The sequence below is a fragment of the Telmatherina bonti genome (genome assembly GCF_933228915.1).
Source record: "Telmatherina bonti genome assembly, chromosome: 20".
Taxonomy (NCBI): domain Eukaryota; kingdom Metazoa; phylum Chordata; class Actinopteri; order Atheriniformes; family Telmatherinidae; genus Telmatherina; species Telmatherina bonti.
The window spans coordinates 8,204,088-8,225,239 of NC_136618.1; the positions used below are offsets into that span (position 1 = coordinate 8,204,088).

The 21,152-nt window shown below is 40.3% G+C and overlaps 1 protein-coding gene across 3 annotated transcripts in view; it reads right to left on the reverse strand.

Annotated features, from left to right (window-relative positions):
- LOC306771143 (protein NLRC3-like) overlaps positions 1 to 15,346 on the reverse strand; it is a 35,576-nt gene extending 20,230 nt beyond the window's left edge. Inside the window, exons 1-4 of one of the 3 annotated variants that reach the window (XM_079260223.1) lie at positions 15,316 to 15,346; positions 12,674 to 12,780; positions 11,546 to 11,668; positions 10,856 to 10,978 (exon numbers count right to left, since the gene is read on the reverse strand). In XM_079260223.1, the coding sequence (XP_079116349.1) occupies positions 10,856 to 10,978; positions 11,546 to 11,668; positions 12,674 to 12,732 (305 nt within the window). In that variant the 5' untranslated portion in view covers positions 12,733 to 12,780; positions 15,316 to 15,346. Of the gene's footprint in view, positions 1 to 1,504; positions 1,552 to 10,855; positions 10,979 to 11,545; positions 11,669 to 12,673; positions 12,781 to 15,315 lie in introns of those variants that run through there. The other 2 variants (XM_079260225.1, XM_079260224.1) reach the window with 2 other exon arrangements.
- Between the last annotated feature and the right edge of the window lie 5,806 nt (positions 15,347 to 21,152).

A 21,152-nucleotide genomic window follows, 5' to 3' on the forward strand; every position in this document is an offset into this window, starting at 1 on the left:
TGTTGCATTACTTCCCTCACAGGCAAGGCGAGTTTATTTGTACAGCACAATTTAACACCAGGGTCATTCAAAGTGCTTCACAGAGACATTAAAGCATCAGATAAGAAGCACAATTTATCATTTAAAACAAGAAATGGAATAAGATTAAAATATAGAAATCGTGATCAAGCTTTAAACTGAAAAAGAAACGGATGCATATTTGGACATTTTTTAAATAAAAACACCTGAACTGCAGCTGAGGACAGGAGGCGTCTTAAACTGGACGTTCCAGCTGATCTGAGGCTTTCTGGGAGTTTCTTACAGACATGTGGAGCATAGAAGCTGAATGCAGCTTCTCCGCGTCTGCTTCTGATTCTGACCAGATCCAGATGATCTGGGAAGGCTGGGAGCATTATAGACCAGCAACAGAACTTTAAAGTCTGTCCTCTGATGGACGCAGCCACTGTAAAGACCTCAGAACTGCTTTGATGTGGTCCATGAGACAGCAGATCTTTTACTGCTGAAATATTCTTAAAGTGATGTAGACTGACATGGTGATTCCCTTCATGTGTTTTTCAAAACTTAGGTGAAAATCTATCCCTGTGCCCAGATTCCTGGCAAGTAAAATCCATATTTAATACAGGATGACTTAGTTATATGATTAATGGGGGTGCAACATCAACAGAAGACCTAAACATAGTAGATGAGAATCACTTTCCCAAAAAATTCAGCATCAGTGTAGCACATCTCCAAGTTTCTCCCTCAATCGTGGTCAGTACCTGATGGTATCTACCTGCAGCATCAAGGGACTCCAAGAGTCACATCTGTCTCAGACTTGCAGCTCCTCCTCTTCCTCATTTCATTACACACTTGGTATTAAGTTTACCTTTATCTTTATAAACGTTCAGTAGTGTTGATACAATACTTCTTTGTCTCCCCATACACATTATCCAACGCCATTTCTGGTTAGCTCACGTGCCACTTACTGATCACAGTGAGGCACGATGCTGCGCCTGCGCTGTGCCTTCTTTTACATATAACTTTGGCAGGCGTAAGAAAAAGTAGTTCCAACGGTGTACGATTTACACAAGACTCTGGTATCGCAGCCACTTCCCACTAAATTCCAATATGGATAATATACATAATTCCCCCAAATTAATGAAATATCGATATTCCAACATCACAAACACACTTTACATACATAAAAGGAGGGTGTCGATACTTCAGACCAGCATATAATTATTCTTGCAAGGCAGACTACATAACTCGTTCACGAATCTTCCAACATTAATTTATTGTTCATGTGAGGTGAAGAAAGACGGAGATTAAATATTTCAGAGTTCAATCTGTCCGAAAATGCGTTTCTAGAAGGCGAGGGAACAACAGGAAGTAAATCACACGAACTACGCAGTTACATAAAAGCTGTTTGAACCGATGGAGAGTCGAGCTTTCACTCCTCTCCTCCTTCAGTCCACAGAGAGAAAACCTGCTCAGAAACTCCGACAGAAAAACAAACTAAACTCACCCTGATTCAGAACTCAGGTTTGCTCTTGCTGTTCACTCAAAATGGATTCCGAACAGAAAAATACTTTCAGTTTCATTTCTCTTCATGTGACCTCGTCCCACCAATCAGAACAGCTCTATGAAGACTCATAAGTCACCTGGAATTCAAAGTTTGGAACAAAAACCACAACAATGCTCCAATGAATATCTTATTAAATGGCCTTGGATACAACCACAGCAGCCATGAGAAGTTCTAATCTGTCTCTGACAGGTGTTTTTGAATGATTGGACATAAATGAGGCCGTATGTCTGTTTCAAACATGGTTATTGACTTATCATCTTGAGATTAAAAAAAACAAACAAAAAAAAAAAACTAAACAAACCTCAGTGGATGTTAAAACTTTCTGCTGTTACACTATTACAGGATATATACAGATTGTGTCAGCAGGTTAGACTTCAGATTAAATTTAAACTGTTCAAGTACAGGTACAAGCAATTGTATTAGTAATTTTACACTTTGTGTTGAAATTATTTTTGAAAAACACACACACGTAAAACACAAAAATATGTGAAAATAGCACTTAAGAAAGGCCCGTATCTGAGGAGCAAGGACAGTTTTTCTTCACCAGTATATAAGATTATAATATAATATAATATAATATAATATAATATAATATAGTCCAATTTTTTGTATACATGTAGGTCACGCACATCAAAAGTAAATCTAAAAATAATTAACAAAATAAAACACAAAAATACAACAGCCAGAAAAAATATATTTCAGGCAGAATCTGCGCAGGTCCCAGCCTCCTACCCTCTGCGCCTGCGTGTTGGACATCATGGTTGCCTGGAGACACTTCTCATCCACGCTCCTCATAAGACTTTTAAAAACATCTATTGTACCTGATAGGCTACTCTACGTCTTCAAAAGTAAAAGCACTTGCCAAACAGACGAGATGAAGCGCATCTTTGACTGCATCGTCAGTGAAGATGTTAAGAAGGCAAATTTTACAAAGTGTCAGCGACTGTTCAGTCCGTTCAATGATCATTCATTAATTTTATTTTATTTATTTTTTTGTTAAACTGTTATGATGACATGACTTCCCTTCAAGTCATGAGGCAGGAAGCAAACAAATACAGTAAAAAAAAAAAATGTAAGGATTAAACAACGAAGAGCCGCATTTCACGGCACGACGCGCAGCGGTCCTCCATGGTCCCACACGGGAAACATTTTATAACAAATTTTCTTTTTTTGTTTTGTTTGTTGTTGTTGTTTTTACACAAAACTCGCTAAATATGCTAAAATATTGGAACTATTTAATGCTGGCCTCGATAGTTGGCTTCAAGCAACAGCTAGTTTCTGTCATTCACCTGTCAAAAGTCCGCTGATCTGAACCAGCTGATTAACGTGTTGCTATGGTGACGCCCGTAACGGAACGATAAGACAGCAACTTAACTTGCCCAGCTAACAGTGACCACGGTATAAATTATATGAATTGGTCATCCCACTCGCCCCCTCCTACCACATGCAGGTGAAGTGACACAGGTGTTATTTTTTGTAATATTCAATGTTGCGATTACTCCTTTACTTAAAACACTCGGACAAAACGCTGCAGCGAGCGCCCCACTCACCTGGAGCTGTGGTGGGCGTCCTTTATTTTAATTTCTAAAAGGCAGCAACTCGAGTTTCAGGTGATGTTTCAGACAGAAGACGACAGGATGGTCCAGTGTACCGCATGCTGCTGAACAAGCCGACTTCCTGCTTTAACATCGAGGTGGAACCATGTCATGTTAACAGGTCCAGTCGGTGTTTCCTGAAGAAACAAGAAGACATCCTCTGTCTTTCTGCACTCTGAGCAGACTTCTGGAACTGTGATGAAAACCAGGACTCGGTGTGTCCTAAGTTAGCGTCTCTGCTGTGAGTCTCGCAGATGTTTCATGTTTGTATCGTAAAGATTTGGTTGGACAGGAAGCAGAGACAGTTTTATACTGAGAATTAGATACAACTCACCGATCTTAACTGGTCATTCTTGTACATTTGAGACTACATGTTATATCTGTAAATGTTTCTGGTCTTCATTACGTTTTTATTGGGTGCAAGAGATAAGAGAACTAGGAAACTTTTTTTTTTTATTTTAACTTTGCTTTACAAGGTCAGTGTTTCGGTCGTTGAGGGGAAATTAGTCCGCGACGACTTCAAGTCCAAAAGTCCAAAGTATCACTTTTAAACAATGTTTCTTCTCAAAACGTTTTCCTCTTGCGTAGGAAAAGAGGACTGTGTGTGTGTCACACACACACACACACACACACACACACACACACACACACACACGTGTATATACATATATACACATATATATGTATATACATATATACATATATACATATATATATACATATATACATATATATATACATATATATATATATATATATATATATATATACATATATATATTTTCTTTCTCCAAATATCAACTAAAAGAAATTTTTGCATAAATGTAGAGAGACTAGAGGCAGAAGAATTGTGGGTGTTTGGGGGGCCATCTGTCCAAAAAAACCCATAAATTGTAATGTTTAAATCTCCACCGATTAAAATGATAGCTTTGGGATATTTTGAGAGCGAGTGTAAAAAAAAAAAAAAAAAAACTAGATTCCAAAGCATCAAATAAAAGATCATTTTCTGGTTTTGTGTTGTACCCTTAAATGTTGGTTAAAAGGATAAAGTTGTTTTTAAAATTAAGGATCAAGATCAAGTAATGGCCATTAGGGTCACTTTCTGAATGAAGTATTTTATCATTAAAGTTGTTTTTTTTAGTATTGTGACCCCTGCTGATCTTCTGAGCCATGAGAAAACCACAAACTATATCCCCATTGAGCTTTCCATAAGGTGGTATCTTTATCCACTGAATGTGACTCTTGAAAAAAACATTTGCTGATTGCTGATTTTAAAGCATCATGGGATTTTTATTTAACCATAAGACATTAATTTATCTCCTATTGCACAGTGTAGTAAAAGAAAAACAAGTTAAGTTGCAGATCTGCTGTTTTACTCTTCTTGTGTTGTGACTTATTTGAAGAAGAATGATATAAGTGTTGATGAATATTGTTAATTCATGGTGTCAGTCATACAGGTTTTAAGTTAAAATGTTTAACAGAATGAAGTCATTAATGTGATGACTTATTAGTAAAAAGAATTTGAGACAGATTAATGTGCTGAGATTCTTACATCAACGTACAAACTTCATTACCCACATTCATAGAGGTCAAGAATACTCTATCTCTGTATTTTTATTTTTTGCTGCAAAGTTAGTCATAAACAGAACAAAGTGAAGTAGAGTTTGAAGGTTTCTCTGAAACCTGTGCAGTCTATGTTCACTAAAGTTGGCAGGCCAGAATCTCGTGTCATCCTCTTTGATGCAGTTCACTCGCACTGAAATATTGAACGGTGATGAAACAAAAAACAAATTGTGCACTTTGTTTTGCAGAGATGAGTTAAGGAGAAAACGATGGCGTCACCTACAGAAGTTCTCCTTGACACTCTGGAGAACTTGGGAAGCGAAGACTTTTAAGAAATTCAAGTGGTTTATGTCCCAGAAGGGGGTTCTTGAAGGCTTCCCGTCAGTCCCATGGAGTCGACTGGAGAATGCAGACAGGATGGACACAGTGGATCAGATGGTGCCGATCTACTGTATAAACACAGTTAGAGTCACAAAAATGCTTTTGGTGAAAATAAACAGGAATGATCTGGTGGAAAGTTTCCCACAAGACATCTCAGAACCTTCAGGTAAGCCAGGAGAAGTTTCACTGGGATTCTTTCACGTTTACTTTATCTTGACTGTAACTGGACGTGACTGAAAGTAAAAATGAAGCAGGAAGTATAAAACATGATTTTATGAATGGAGAACTGATTGCATGGTTGTTACCATGGTACCCAACAGATTGCTTTATGGTAGCTGCACTTTGCTCTACAGCAGAGCGACTTAATTCGGTCCTACGAGGGCTGCAGTCCTGCAGGTTTTCAACGTTTCATTGCTCCAACACACCTGACCAACTGTCTATAAGATTCTGAACATTAATTTGGGTCAGGTGTGTTGGAGCAGGGACACATTGAAAACCTGCAGAACTGCAGCCCTCAATGGACCGGAATCAGTAGCCCTGCTCTGCAGGTTTGCAGGTATTCATCTGTGTGTGTTGTTGTTCCATTTAGGGATCTTGAGGGAGTGTCAGCGTGACTTCAAGTCGAAGCTGAAGAAGAAGTTCCAGAATGTGTCTGAGGGGATCACAAGAAGAAAAAAGCAAATCCTCCTGAATGAGATCTACACAGAGATCTACATCACAGAGGGAGGAACTGCAGAGGTCAGTGATGAGCATGAGGTCAGACAGATTGAAGCAGCATCCAGGAAACCTCACAGACCAGAAACAACCATCAGACAGGAGGACATCTTTAAAATCCCACCTGTTGGAGATGAACCAATCAGAACAATGATGACAATGGGAGTGGCTGGCATCGGGAAAACCGTCTTAACACGGAAGTTCACTCTGGACTGGGCTGAAGACAAAGCCAACCAGGACATCCAGCTCACATTTCCATTTACTTTCAGAGAGCTGAACGTGCTGAAAGAGAGAACGTTCAGCTTAGTGGAACTTATTTATCACTTCTTTGAGGTAATTAAGACGGCAGGAATCTGCAGGTTTGATCAATTCCACGTCGTCTGCTGCTAAAGTCCTGCTGGATGAGATGGAAATCAGAGGAGAGCTGCCCAGGACCCTGACTGAGATGTACACCCACTTCCTGGTGTTTCAGACCAAAGTGAGGGAGGTCAAATATGGTGGAGGAGCTGCAAAACATCCAGACATCAAGACGGTGATTGAGTCTCTGGGAAAACTGGCTTTTGAGCAGCTGCAGAAAGGAAACCTGATCTTCTATGAATCAGATCTGAGAGAGAGTGGCATCGATATCAGAGATGCCTCGTTGTATTCTGGACTTTTCACAGAGGTCTTCATAGTGGAGAGAGACATGTACGAGAACACAGTTTACTGCTTTGTCCATCTGAGTGTTCAGGAGTTTCTGGCTGCAGTCTACATGACCCACTGTCACACCAGCAGAAACACTGATGTGATGAACGACTTCCTGGGAGATGTGATGCACGAAGATGAGGATATTTCATCTCTGGATGTTTTTCTGGAGAAGGTCTTGGAGAAATCCCTGGACAGTAAAAGTGGTCACTTGGATCTGTTTGTTCACTTCCTTCACGGCCTCTCCATGGAGTCCAACCGGAGACTCCTATCAGGCCTGCTGGGTCAGTCAGAGACCAGTCCAGAAACCATCCAGAATATCACTGAAAACCTGAAGGATGTTAATGGTTGGAATCATCCTGACAGAGTTATGAACAGCTTCCACTGTCTGATGGAGATGAACGACTCCTCAGCACTTCAGGAGATTCAAAAGTTCCTGAATTCAAAGGACAGATCAATTGCTAAACTGTCTGTGATTGAATGTTCAGCTTTGGTCTACATGCTGCAGATGTCTGAGGAGGTTCTGGATGAGTTGGATTTGCTAAATGACTTCATTGGGTACAAAACAGCCAGGTTGTTCCCAGCTGTAAGCAACTGCAGACGGTTTCGGTGGGTACAAATGTGATTCTTGGTTTGGATCTTTGTTGGTGCAGAAGGATTTGTCTCATATCCTCAAGACAACCTGTAATTGTAATTGGTTTTTCCAAAGCAAACAAAATTCCAGTGAATGTTCAGAAAAACGTGGAACTCCCAGAGTAAATTCCCAGAGTTAGATTGTTAGTGGCAAATGAAAAAACCAAAACTACTTTTAGAACTGGAATACATGTAATTTGGGACCAGTAACCGTTATCATTTGTTTGACATAATCAGCTATCAGCCTGACACATGACAAGCAAGACTGGCATTGTTTTACTTCCTCACCCTGTCAGAGAAACGCTGGTGTGGTTGTTAGGACAACCTTGGCTGGGTCCTCTCCATGTGGAGTTTGCATGTACTATCCATGGGTTCTGTCTGGGCACTCTGCTTTCCTCTCACAGTCTAAAAACAAGCTTGTCTAGTTCATTGATTACTCTCAATTTTCCATTTGAGTCAATGTTACATACAGTAAGCGGTGTTTTTCCCTTCGTGTTGGTGATGAATTTGCTGTCCACGGTGTGCTCTGCCTCTTAGTGAGTAGCGGCTGAGCAGGCTCCAACTTCCTCATAACACTGCACTGGAAACTGCTAGCAATCTGAAAATGACATCACTACCACTAATCTTTCACTCGGTAAGATGCATTCTGGCCTGAGTTGGGACCAGGATGGAAATGGCACCCTATATAGATGTGTGGGTGAGATGTGTTACTCAGAGCTATTATCCACAATGGTGCACAATAAGCGTGTTTTTGTTTTACACATTGTAACACGAATGGAAAAATAACTTGTCATGGTGCTGGCCAATCACTGCTGGCCCAGCTGTTTTTCTATCACCATGGCACAGTCACATGGGTTAGCGCAGACAATTGTGCGTGTATATGAAGTGCCAGTAGTTCGTTTGCGAAGAAGCGGTGGAGAGGCTGCACTGAGACGAGCTACAGGAGCCCGCTACTGCGCCGAAATCAGTGACAGGGTTCGTGATCGTTATTTCTGCAACTTAGATGGTGAGCACGCCGAGCAGGTCCAGCGCTTTTTGGCGAGACCTGAAGAACTGAACTTAGGAGCATAAAATCCTTCCTGCCAGGCTGGTAGGGGCTCACTGTTGCTCGCTTTTTTCTTCCCCGGGTTCCACTGAGCATAATTTTTTCCCGTCTCGTATCCCATTGCCCTGTCCACTTGATACACACATCCATTATTATTTTATCCCCTTACCTGTTTTTTTCCCCTCGCTGAATTCTGACATTGTACCCAGACATGGGTTATTCATGAACTATAATGTGACTGCCAAAATTAGTCACTGAGGGGTGATTGCAGGAGTCTGTCTTGACGCGCAAATCCAAACAAAGAAGATCAGGAATCTCTTGCAGTTCAGGTTTTAGTTATCCTCTCAGTTAAAGATTACTGCTTGATACAATTTTTCTTGGTATTTGCAAACTGAACTTATATAAATTATCAAATATGCGGTCAACAGAAAATATCAGCTTCCACCCTCACCCTCTCTGTGCCAAGCAAAACCAAAATCACAGACAGACTCGGGTGATATCAATTAGTCAATCACTCAGCTGTAGGCACACACACACACACACACACACACACACACACACACACACACACACAGACACATACATACACAGACACACAATACCCTCTAGTAACATCCTTGCCTCTACATGAACTGTGGACTGTGAGTTACTGGAACCATCTGTTACTCTGATGCTATGTGATTTCTTTTATGTGTGCTCAATTGTGTATATGTATATATGTGTAAATTTATATATACTGTATTTATATATTTCCACTGTGTACATAATACACCAGCATTCAAAACCAGACCTCAGTGTCATCTCCTTGAGTGATCTATAAATCTTCTGTTTGACTAGCCTGTGGAACTGCATAGTCTTATGAGCACTAGTACATGCTGGATTAGCATGACAGGTGCTACAACATGTTTTTTTTATAACGTAACAAGATCAGATGTGGAATCAGATACGAGAAATAAAATGTCAACAAGTGCATGAAATTACAATCTGTTTTTTCTTCTGTTTTGACAGGAGCAATTGTAAAACAATACCAGAGAGCCATTGCAGAGTTGTAGCCTCAGCTCTGAAGTCAGAACCTTCACATTTGGTAGAACTGTCCCTGTTGGGTGAGATGGAGGGTTCAGGACTGCAAATTCTGTGTTCTGGACTGGATAGCCCAAACTGTCGACTGGAGACCCTAAAGTTAGTTAACTGTTATTTTCTATTCTATTCTATTCTATTCTATTCTATTCTATTCTACATTCATTTAGCACAGGGGTGGGCAACTCCGGTCCTCGAGGGCCTCAGTCCTGCAAGTATGAGGAATTTCCCTGCTGCTACACACCTGACTCACATCAATGGCTAATTAGCCAACTGGTGCAGAGTTTAAAGTCAAACTCTGCACCAGTCTGCTAATTAGGTCTGATGCGAGTCAGGTGTGTTGCAGCAGAGACACCCTCAACACTTGCATGACTGCGGCCCTTGAGGACCGGAGTTGCCCACCCCTGATTTAGCAAATACTTTTTTCCAAAGTGACTTCCATCTTATATTTCTGATATACTTTTACAATAAGCCAAAACATCAAATAACTAATTTAGTTGCTCAATATGTTTAGGATCTTTTAAACACATCTTTAGTCACATATGTTTGGGTTTAAAACATTTGAAGACATGAAAATATTAGAAATAGCCATTACCAATTTGGCCTGTCACGGTAACAAATTTTGCCATGCGATTAACTGTCTCAGAAATTATTGCGATATATATAATAATATTGCGCTAAGTGATTATTGTTGTCATTTTGAGATAATTTTCAACTAAACTAACAATAATGACATAATAATGCAAGTACACCCTCCCAGAGATCAACATACTTTAATTTCTAAAGAACATTTAGCTCGATGTGCATACTGATTGGTTGACGGCCAGCGCCAAGCGACTCAAGTTCAGATTTTCCATCTCTGGCTTTTGACGCGCGTTACGCGCGGAACGCACATCAAGCTTAAAAAACTTTTCACGTGTTCGCCGCGGAACGCCGACGGGGAGAACGCCGACGCTCAAAACGTGACGTGAGAAAGCTCGACGCCTCCTTGCCACGCCTTTACATAGACTTTACACGTAAACCTGCTGCTCTTGATGGTCAAAACGCGTGTGGTCTGAACACACCGTTACAGCCTGAATTCAAGCAGGAAGTCAGAAAGTGTCCTTGTAGCTTGTTGTGCTGACATGCAACCACCGCAGCCGCTAAAACCGTGTCTACAGATGTGATGGTGGCTTTGTGACTTCAGAAAACAAAAACATGTATATGAGCAATCATTGATCTCCATCTTACAAGTCTCCAGGCAACAGGTGATGACTTAGCTGTTCTTCCTTATCCAGGTTTTGTTGCATAACGTCACTACTATATGTGCATTTTCTGGAGCAGCTTGAACTCTGCTTTCAGTGTTATGTTATCAGTGTAGTGAGGTTAGTAGCTGCATTATCACACTACGTTCTGATAAGTTTTTTTAAAACTAGATTACGTACAATCCCCTCATCTGTTGTCATGGCGATAGAAATGGTTGCCATATATCATACATATTGACCTGTCAACAGGACTTTTTCCCGGTTTGCATATAAAAGCTGAGTTTAAAGACCAGCAGGTCTGGAGACTACCATGAGACCAGCAAACATCCTGAAATGTCTGTTTCACTTCTCTTACCGGGAGTCTCCAGGTCCAGGTCCGTTACTGAAATCTGGAGGGTTTGGCATGGACCAGTCACTCTTCAGAGACACACAGTCCACTTCTGGAGCCACTCTTCCATTCTTCTTCTTCTTCTGACATCTGCAAACACAAACATGTTGCCATTAATTTCACATCAATCAGTGAGAAATTGTCTGATGAAAACCAGTGAAGAAGCTCTGAACACAAACTGCTGCTGAGAATCAGTCTTTAAACATGTCCATGTTGCGTGAGTTCATGCAAGGAGATGCTGACTAAAACCACCTTCAGAAGATGTTTTCTTCTGAGCAAAAACTGATAACCGGTTTAAACTTTGGTGCCATGGGGACATGATATCAACAAATGCACAGTCACCACTGGTAAACGTGCTGTAACCATGGATACAGTCATAAGTTAGACTGTCACTGTTAAAAAAAAAAGAGAATTAAATTCTTTTTAACGCTGACTGAGTTTTTTCTGACATGACACATCATGGTCTGCTATCTCCCTAATTTTTAAACCAGATTACGTACAATCACCTCATCTGTTGTCATGGTGACGGGGATGGTTGCCATATATCACAGGACTTTTTCCCGGTTTGCATATAAAAGCTGAGTTTAAAGACCAGCAGGTCTGGAGACTACCATGAGACCAGCAAACATCCTGAAATGTCTGTTTCACTTCTCTTACCGGGAGTCTCCAGGTCCAGGTCCGTTACTGAAATCTGGAGGGTTTGGCATGGACCAGTCACTCTTCAGAGACGCACAGTCCACTTCTGGAGCCACTCTTCCATTCTTCTTCTTCTTCTGACATCTGCAAACACAAACATGTTGCCATTAATTTCACATCAATCAGTGAGAAACTGTCTGATGAAAACCAGTGAAGAAGCTCTGAACACACAAACTGCTGCAGAGAATCAGAAGCTTTCATGTTTGGATCAGTCCTCTTAGATCACATTCCAGCTTTTCTAGCTGACTCACATCAGAGGACACGTTTCCTCTGCAGGAACTTTCCACACAGACCAGGAACTCTGGAGGGTTCTGCTTCCCTCTGACTTTATGTCTCTGGCACTGATGTGGCCTAACGACTGGACCTGGTTCTTTATTAGATTCAAGTTTTGTAAATGAAGAGTGGAACCAGTGACGAGAAGAAATCAGAAAATCTGAAACCTTTAGAGAAAAGAGCTCACAAATGATGTCATCAGGAGCTGCATGACATCATTCATTCAGCTTCAACGTCTCCAGGATACGTTGTGGTTATCTGCTTTAAATAAGCCTAATTATAGAGATGTCACAGTATTTCACTGTAACTCTGTCACCAACCAGGTGTTCTGACACAGGATATCCAGGCTGATGTAAAAGGGGTGGAGCTGACAGCGGAGAACCAATCAGAATGGTTTATTTCTCTAACACAGCTGCTGCAGCTGATGTAGGACGCAAAGGAGAGAAATCTCATGGATTTCTGCTCCTCATCATTAAATCTGAAGTGATCTGAAGTGATCTGCTGGTTGCAGAGAGGTTCATTTAATGAATGCCGGGGTTTTACTGGGAGAAACTCTCAGTCTGGATCTGTCAGATGAAACTGTGTATGTTTAAATACAAAGAGAAAAATCTGTTTGTTGTCTCCTTCAGAAAACTAAAACTGCTTTTAGAACCTGGAAAACTTCATATCCAGAGTCTGCTTGATCTGGTTGGTGAGTTACTTCAGATAAAAAAACAGTAATAACTTAAACATCTTGAACCTGCTGCGTACTATGGGTCGCTGTTTGGGGTTCCCAGTACTGGGTTACTATGGCAACAGATGCAGCAGTTCACTTACTTTGTGCTTGATGGATCTGGTCCAGTCCTGAAGTCTGAAGATCTGCATGAATCCGCCATCAGAGCCAAACATCTGGATCCTGCAGACTCTGCTCCGTCCTCGTCTTCCTGAGAGGTAAAACAGAAACACTCAGAACTAAAGAATGAAAACAAACATGTCTGTTCAGGTCTGAGACCCAAACAGAAACCAGTTTCTGGCCTCTTGCTGTTCTTTCTGGTTCTTCTGGGCTTCCTGTCAGGAAAGAGGTCATTTGTCTCCTCAGAGCGTCAGATTGAGTTTGTGATGACAGAGAAACATCTGGAAGAGCTGAGCAGATGTTGGAGTTTGTATTTCAGCCGAGTGAAGTCCTGCAACATGACGGAAGTCATAGTTCATTCTGTCTGCAAGTCAAAGGAAAGGGACTGCATTTCCCTTTAATGATTTCAGATTTTTATCTGTCTGAACGTTTTCTGAAATCCCACACTGCTCTCCTTCTGTTAAACACACACACACACAACTTCAGGATGAGGTTAACATGCGGATCTGGAAGCTGATTAAAAACAAGCAGCTCCTTCATCTCCTTTGGGAATCGGTTTCATCTTTTATTTGCAGCTCACGTTTGAAATTTGGACATTTTCATGGTTTAAAGAAAATTTCTTGCAGTGCATAACAACACTGCAGTGCGATACCACTGATATTCTCTCTGATCCCATACCAAATAAACCCTTCAACCTCTTCCAGGCAATGCTGAACCAATACTTGTTCCAAGAACTGAACGACTTCGGTAAATCATTGTCAAACACTTTATAGGAATTGAACGTCACATTTTCAGAAAATACTTTGTGACTCAAACTGAAAGTACCAGTATGTGTAAATAAATGTATAAATTCCAAATAAAATAGCATGTTTTCCAACATCTACATGTAAAGATAAAAGTTAGTCATCAGCTTAAATAAATGAGAACAACTGATAGTTTATTATACTGTCCATCTATCCAATCAGTTACATGCTTTTTATTCTTTTCTAGACGCACAACAGCTGTTTTATTGAATATTTAATGACACCCAGACTCTGCAGCGACTACATCTAGGCCTGTTGAACTGATATGACGGGATCAGGGTCACTTATCAGGCCAAGCTGAACTCACACAGCTGTTTACTGTTGCATTACTTCCCTCACAGGCAAGGCGAGTTTATTTGTACAGCACAATTTAACACCAGGGTCATTCAAAGTGCTTCACAGAGACATTAAAGCATCAGATAAGAAGCACAATTTATCATTTAAAACAAGAAATGGAATAAGATTAAAATATAGAAATCGTGATCAAGCTTTAAACTGAAAAAGAAACGGATGCATATTTGGACATTTTTTAAATAAAAACACCTGAACTGCAGCTGAGGACAGGAGGCGTCTTAAACTGGACGTTCCAGCTGATCTGAGGCTTTCTGGGAGTTTCTTACAGACATGTGGAGCATAGAAGCTGAATGCAGCTTCTCCGCGTCTGCTTCTGATTCTGACCAGATCCAGATGATCTGGGAAGGCTGGGAGCATTATAGACCAGCAACAGAACTTTAAAGTCTGTCCTCTGATGGACGCAGCCACTGTAAAGACCTCAGAACTGCTTTGATGTGGTCCATGAGACAGCAGATCTTTTACTGCTGAAATATTCTTAAAGTGATGCAGACTGACATGGTGATTCCCTTCATGTGTTTTTCAAAACTTAGGTGAAAATCTATCCCTATGCCCAGATTCCTGGCCTGTAAAATCCATATTTAATACAGGATGACTTAGTTATATGATTAATGGGGGTGCAACATCAACAGAAGACCTAAACATAGTAGATGAGAATCACTTTCCCAAAAAATTCAGCATCAGTGCAGCACATCTCCAAGTTTCTCCCTCAATCGTGGTCAGTACCTGATGGTATCTACCTGCAGCATCAAGGGACTCCAAGAGTCACATCTGTCTCAGACTTGCAGCTCCTCCTCTTCCTCATTTCATTACACACTTGGTATTAAGTTTACCTTTATCTTTATAAACGTTCAGTAGTGTTGATACAATACTTCTTTGTCTCCCCATACACATTATCCAACGCCATTTCTGGTTAGCTCACGTGCCACTTACTGATCACAGTGAGGCACGATGCTGCGCCTGCGCTGTGCCTTCTTTTACATATAACTTTGGCAGGCGTAAGAAAAAGTAGTTCCAACGGTGTACGATTTACACAAGACTCTGGTATCGCAGCCACTTCCCACTAAATTCCAATATGGATAATATACATAATTCCCCCAAATTAATGAAATATCGATATTCCAACATCACAAACACACTTTACATACATAAAAGGAGGGTGTCGATACTTCAGACCAGCATATAATTATTCTTGCAAGGCAGACTACATAACTCGTTCACGAATCTTCCAACATTAATTTATTGTTCATGTGAGGTGAAGAAAGACGGAGATTAAATATTTCAGAGTTCAATCTGTCCGAAAATGCGTTTCTAGAAGGCGAGGGAACAACAGGAAGTAAATCACACGAACTACGCAGTTACATAAAAGCTGTTTGAACCGATGGAGAGTCGAGCTTTCACTCCTCTCCTCCTTCAGTCCACAGAGAGAAAACCTGCTCAGAAACTCCGACAGAAAAACAAACTAAACTCACCCTGATTCAGAACTCAGGTTTGCTCTTGCTGTTCACTCAAAATGGATTCCGAACAGAAAAATACTTTCAGTTTCATTTCTCTTCATGTGGCCTCGTCCCACCAATCAGAACAGCTCTATGAAGACTCATAAGTCACCTGGAATTCAAAGTTTGGAACAAAAACCACAACAATGCTCCAATGAATATCTTATTAAATGGCCTTGGATACAACCACAGCAGCCATGAGAAGTTCTAATCTGTCTCTGACAGGTGTTTTTGAATGATTGGACATAAATGAGGCCGTATGTCTGTTTCAAACATGGTTATTGACTTATCATCTTGAGATTAAAAAAAACAAAAAAAACAAAACAAAACAAACCTCAGTGGATGTTAAAACTTTCTGCTGTTACACTATTACAGGATATATACAGATTGTGTCAGCAGGTTAGACTTCAGATTAAATTTAAACTGTTCAAGTACAGGTAGAAGCAATTGTATTAGTAATTTTACACTTTGTGTTGAAATTATTTTTGAAAAACACACACACGTAAAACACAAAAATATGTGAAAATAGCACTTAAGAAAGGCCCGTATCTGAGGAGCAAGGACAGTTTTTCTTCACCAGTATATAAGATTATAATATAATATAATATAATATAATATAATATAATATGATATAATATATTATAGTCCAATTTTTTGTATACATGTAGGTCACGCACATCAAAAGTAAATCTAAAAATAATTAACAAAATAAAACACAAAAATACAACAGCCAGAAAAAATATATTTCAGGCAGAATCTGCGCAGGTCCCAGCCTCCTACCCTCTGCGCCTGCGTGTTGGACATCATGGTTGCCTGGAGACACTTCTCATCCACGCTCCTCATAAGACTTTTAAAAACATCTATTGTACCTGATAGGCTACTCTACGTCTTCAAAAGTAAAAGCACTTGCCAAACAGACGAGATGAAGCGCATCTTTGACTGCATCGTCAGTGAAGATGTTAAGAAGGCAAATTTTACAAAGTGTCAGCGACTGTTCAGTCCGTTCAATGATCATTCATTAATTTTATTTTATTTATTTTTTTGTTAAACTGTTATGATGACATGACTTCCCTTCAAGTCATGAGGCAGGAAGCAAACAAATACAGTAAAAAAAAAAAAAAAAAGTAAGGATTAAACAACGAAGAGCCGCATTTCACGGCACGACGCGCAGCGGTCCTCCATGGTCCCACACGGGAAACATTTTATAACAAATTTTCTTTTTTTGTTTTGTTTGTTGTTGTTGTTTTTACACAAAACTCGCTAAATATGCTAAAATATTGGAACTATTTAATGCTGGCCTCGATAGTTGGCTTCAAGCAACAGCTAGTTTCTGTCATTCACCTGTCAAAAGTCCGCTGATCTGAACCAGCTGATTAACGTGTTGCTATGGTGACGCCCGTAACGGAACGATAAGACAGCAACTTAACTTGCCCAGCTAACAGTGACCACGGTATAAATTATATGAATTGGTCATCCCACTCGCCCCCTCCTACCACATGCAGGTGAAGTGACACAGGTGTTATTTTTTGTAATATTCAATGTTGCGATTACTCCTTTACTTAAAACACTCGGACAAAACGCTGCAGCGAGCGCCCCACTCACCTGGAGCTGTGGTGGGCGTCCTTTATTTTAATTTCTAAAAGGCAGCAACTCGAGTTTCAGGTGATGTTTCAGACAGAAGACGACAGGATGGTCCAGTGTACCGCATGCTGCTGAACAAGCCGACTTCCTGCTTTAACATCGAGGTGGAACCATGTCATGTTAACAGGTCCAGTCGGTGTTTCCTGAAGAAACAAGAAGACATCCTCTGTCTTTCTGCACTCTGAGCAGACTTCTGGAACTGTGATGAAAACCAGGACTCGGTGTGTCCTAAGTTAGCGTCTCTGCTGTGAGTCTCGCAGATGTTTCATGTTTGTATCGTAAAGATTTGGTTGGACAGGAAGCAGAGACAGTTTTATACTGAGAATTAGATACAACTCACCGATCTTAACTGGTCATTCTTGTACATTTGAGACTACATGTTATATCTGTAAATGTTTCTGGTCTTCATTACGTTTTTATTGGGTGCAAGAGATAAGAGAACTAGGAAACTTTTTTTTTTATTTTAACTTTGCTTTACAAGGTCAGTGTTTCGGTCGTTGAGGGGAAATTAGTCCGCGACGACTTCAAGTCCAAAAGTCCAAAGTATCACTTTTAAACAATGTTTCTTCTCAAAACGTTTTCCTCTTGCGTAGGAAAAGAGGACTGTGTGTGTGTACACACACACACACACACACACACACACACGTGTATATACATATATACACATATATATGTATATACATATATACATATATATATGTATATACATATATACATATATATATACATATATACATATATATATATACACATATATATGTATATACATATATACATATATATATACATATATACATATATATATACATATATACATATATATATACATATATACATATATATATACATATATATATTTTCTTTCTCCAAATATCAACTAAAAGAAATTTTTGCATAAATGTAGAGAGACTAGAGGCAGAAGAATTGTGGGTGTTTGGGGGGCCATCTGTCCAAAAAAACCCATAAATTGTAATGTTTAAATCTCCACCGATTAAAATGATAGCTTTGGGATATTTTGAGAGCGAGTGTAAAAAAAAAAAAAAAAAACTAGATTCCAAAGCATCAAATAAAAGATCATTTTCTGGTTTTGTGTTGTACCCTTAAATGTTGGTTAAAAGGATAAAGTTGTTTTTAAAATTAAGGATCAAGATCAAGTAATGGCCATTAGGGTCACTTTCTGAATGAAGTATTTTATCATTAAAGTTGTTTTTTTTAGTATTGTGACCCCTGCTGATCTTCTGAGCCATGAGAAAACCACAAACTATATCCCCATTGAGCTTTCCATAAGGTGGTATCTTTATCCACTGAATGTGACTCTTGAAAAAAACATTTGCTGATTGCTGATTTTAAAGCATCATGGGATTTTTATTTAACCATAAGACATTAATTTATCTCCTATTGCACAGTGTAGTAAAAGAAAAACAAGTTAAGTTGCAGATCTGCTGTTTTACTCTTCTTGTGTTGTGACTTATTTGAAGAAGAATGATATAAGTGTTGATGAATATTGTTAATTCATGGTGTCAGTCATACAGGTTTTAAGTTAAAATGTTTAACAGAATGAAGTCATTAATGTGATGACTTATTAGTAAAAAGAATTTGAGACAGATTAATGTGCTGAGATTCTTACATCAACGTACAAACTTCATTACCCACATTCATAGAGGTCAAGAATACTCTATCTCTGTATTTTTATTTTTTGCTGCAAAGTTAGTCATAAACAGAACAAAGTGAAGTAGAGTTTGAAGGTTTCTCTGAAACCTGTGCAGTCTATGTTCACTAAAGTTGGCAGGCCAGAATCTCGTGTCATCCTCTTTGATGCAGTTCACTCGCACTGAAATATTGAACGGTGATGAAACAAAAAACAAATTGTGCACTTTGTTTTGCAGAGATGAGTTAAGGAGAAAACGATGGCGTCACCTACAGAAGTTCTCCTTGACACTCTGGAGAACTTGGGAAGCGAAGACTTTTAAGAAATTCAAGTGGTTTATGTCCCAGAAGGGGGTTCTTGAAGGCTTCCCGTCAGTCCCATGGAGTCGACTGGAGAATGCAGACAGGATGGACACAGTGGATCAGATGGTGCCGATCTACTGTATAAACACAGTTAGAGTCACAAAAATGCTTTTGGTGAAAATAAACAGGAATGATCTGGTGGAAAGTTTCCCACAAGACATCTCAGAACCTTCAGGTAAGCCAGGAGAAGTTTCACTGGGATTCTTTCACGTTTACTTTATCTTGACTGTAACTGGACGTGACTGAAAGTAAAAATGAAGCAGGAAGTATAAAACATGATTTTATGAATGGAGAACTGATTGCATGGTGGTTACCATGGTACCCAACAGATTGCTTTATGGTAGCTGCACTTTGCTCTACAGCAGAGCGACTTAATTCGGTCCTACGAGGGCTGCAGTCCTGCAGGTTTTCAACGTTTCATTGCTCCAACACACCTGACCAACTGTCTATAAGATTCTGAACATTAATTTGGGTCAGGTGTGTTGGAGCAGGGACACATTGAAAACCTGCAGAACTGCAGCCCTCAATGGACCGGAATCAGTAGCCCTGCTCTGCAGGTTTGCAGGTATTCATCTGTGTGTGTTGTTGTTCCATTTAGGGATCTTGAGGGAGTGTCAGCGTGACTTCAAGTCGAAGCTGAAGAAGAAGTTCCAGAATGTGTCTGAGGGGATCACAAGAAGAAAAAAGCAAATCCTCCTGAATGAGATCTACACAGAGATCTACATCACAGAGGGAGGAACTGCAGAGGTCAGTGATGAGCATGAGGTCAGACAGATTGAAGCAGCATCCAGGAAACCTCACAGACCAGAAACAACCATCAGACAGGAGGACATCTTTAAAATCCCACCTGTTGGAGATGAACCAATCAGAACAATGATGACAATGGGAGTGGCTGGCATCGGGAAAACCGTCTTAACACGGAAGTTCACTCTGGACTGGGCTGAAGACAAAGCCAACCAGGACATCCAGCTCACATTTCCATTTACTTTCAGAGAGCTGAACGTGCTGAAAGAGAGAACGTTCAGCTTAGTGGAACTTATTTATCACTTCTTTGAGGTAATTAAGACGGCAGGAATCTGCAGGTTTGATCAATTCCACGTCGTCTGCTGCTAAAGTCCTGCTGGATGAGATGGAAATCAGAGGAGAGCTGCCCAGGACCCTGACTGAGATGTACACCCACTTCCTGGTGTTTCAGACCAAAGTGAGGGAGGTCAAATATGGTGGAGGAGCTGCAAAACATCCAGACATCAAGACGGTGATTGAGTCTCTGGGAAAACTGGCTTTTGAGCAGCTGCAGAAAGGAAACCTGATCTTCTATGAATCAGATCTGAGAGAGAGTGGCATCGATATCAGAGATGCCTCGTTGTATTCTGGACTTTTCACAGAGGTCTTCATAGTGGAGAGAGACATGTACGAGAACACAGTTTACTGCTTTGTCCATCTGAGTGTTCAGGAGTTTCTGGCTGCAGTCTACATGACCCACTGTCACACCAGCAGAAACACTGATGTGATGAACGACTTCCTGGGAGATGTGATGCACGAAGATGAGGATATTTCATCTCTGGATGTTTTTCTGGAGAAGGTCTTGGAGAAATCCCTGGACAGTAAAAGTGGTCACTTGGATCTGTTTGTTCGCTTCCTTCACGGCCTCTCCATGGAGTCCAACCGGAGACTCCTATCAGGCCTGCTGGGTCAGTCAGAGACCAGTCCAGAAACCATCCAGAATATCACTGAAAACCTGAAGGATGTTAATGGTTGGAATCATCCTGACAGAGTTATGAACAGCTTCCACTGTCTGATGGAGATGAACGACTCCTCAGCACTTCAGGAGATTCAAAAGTTCCTGAATTCAAAGGACAGATCAATTGCTAAACTGTCTGTGATTGAATGTTCAGCTTTGGTCTACATGCTGCAGATGTCTGAGGAGGTTCTGGATGAGTTGGATTTGCTAAATGACTTCATTGGGTACAAAACAGCCAGGTTGTTCCCAGCTGTAAGCAACTGCAGACGGTTTCGGTGGGTACAAATGTGATTCTTGGTTTGGATCTTTGTTGGTGCAGAAGGATTTGTCTCATATCCTCAAGACAACCTGTAATTGTAATTGGTTTTTCCAAAGCAAACAAAATTCCAGTGAATGTTCAGAAAAACGTGGAACTCCCAGA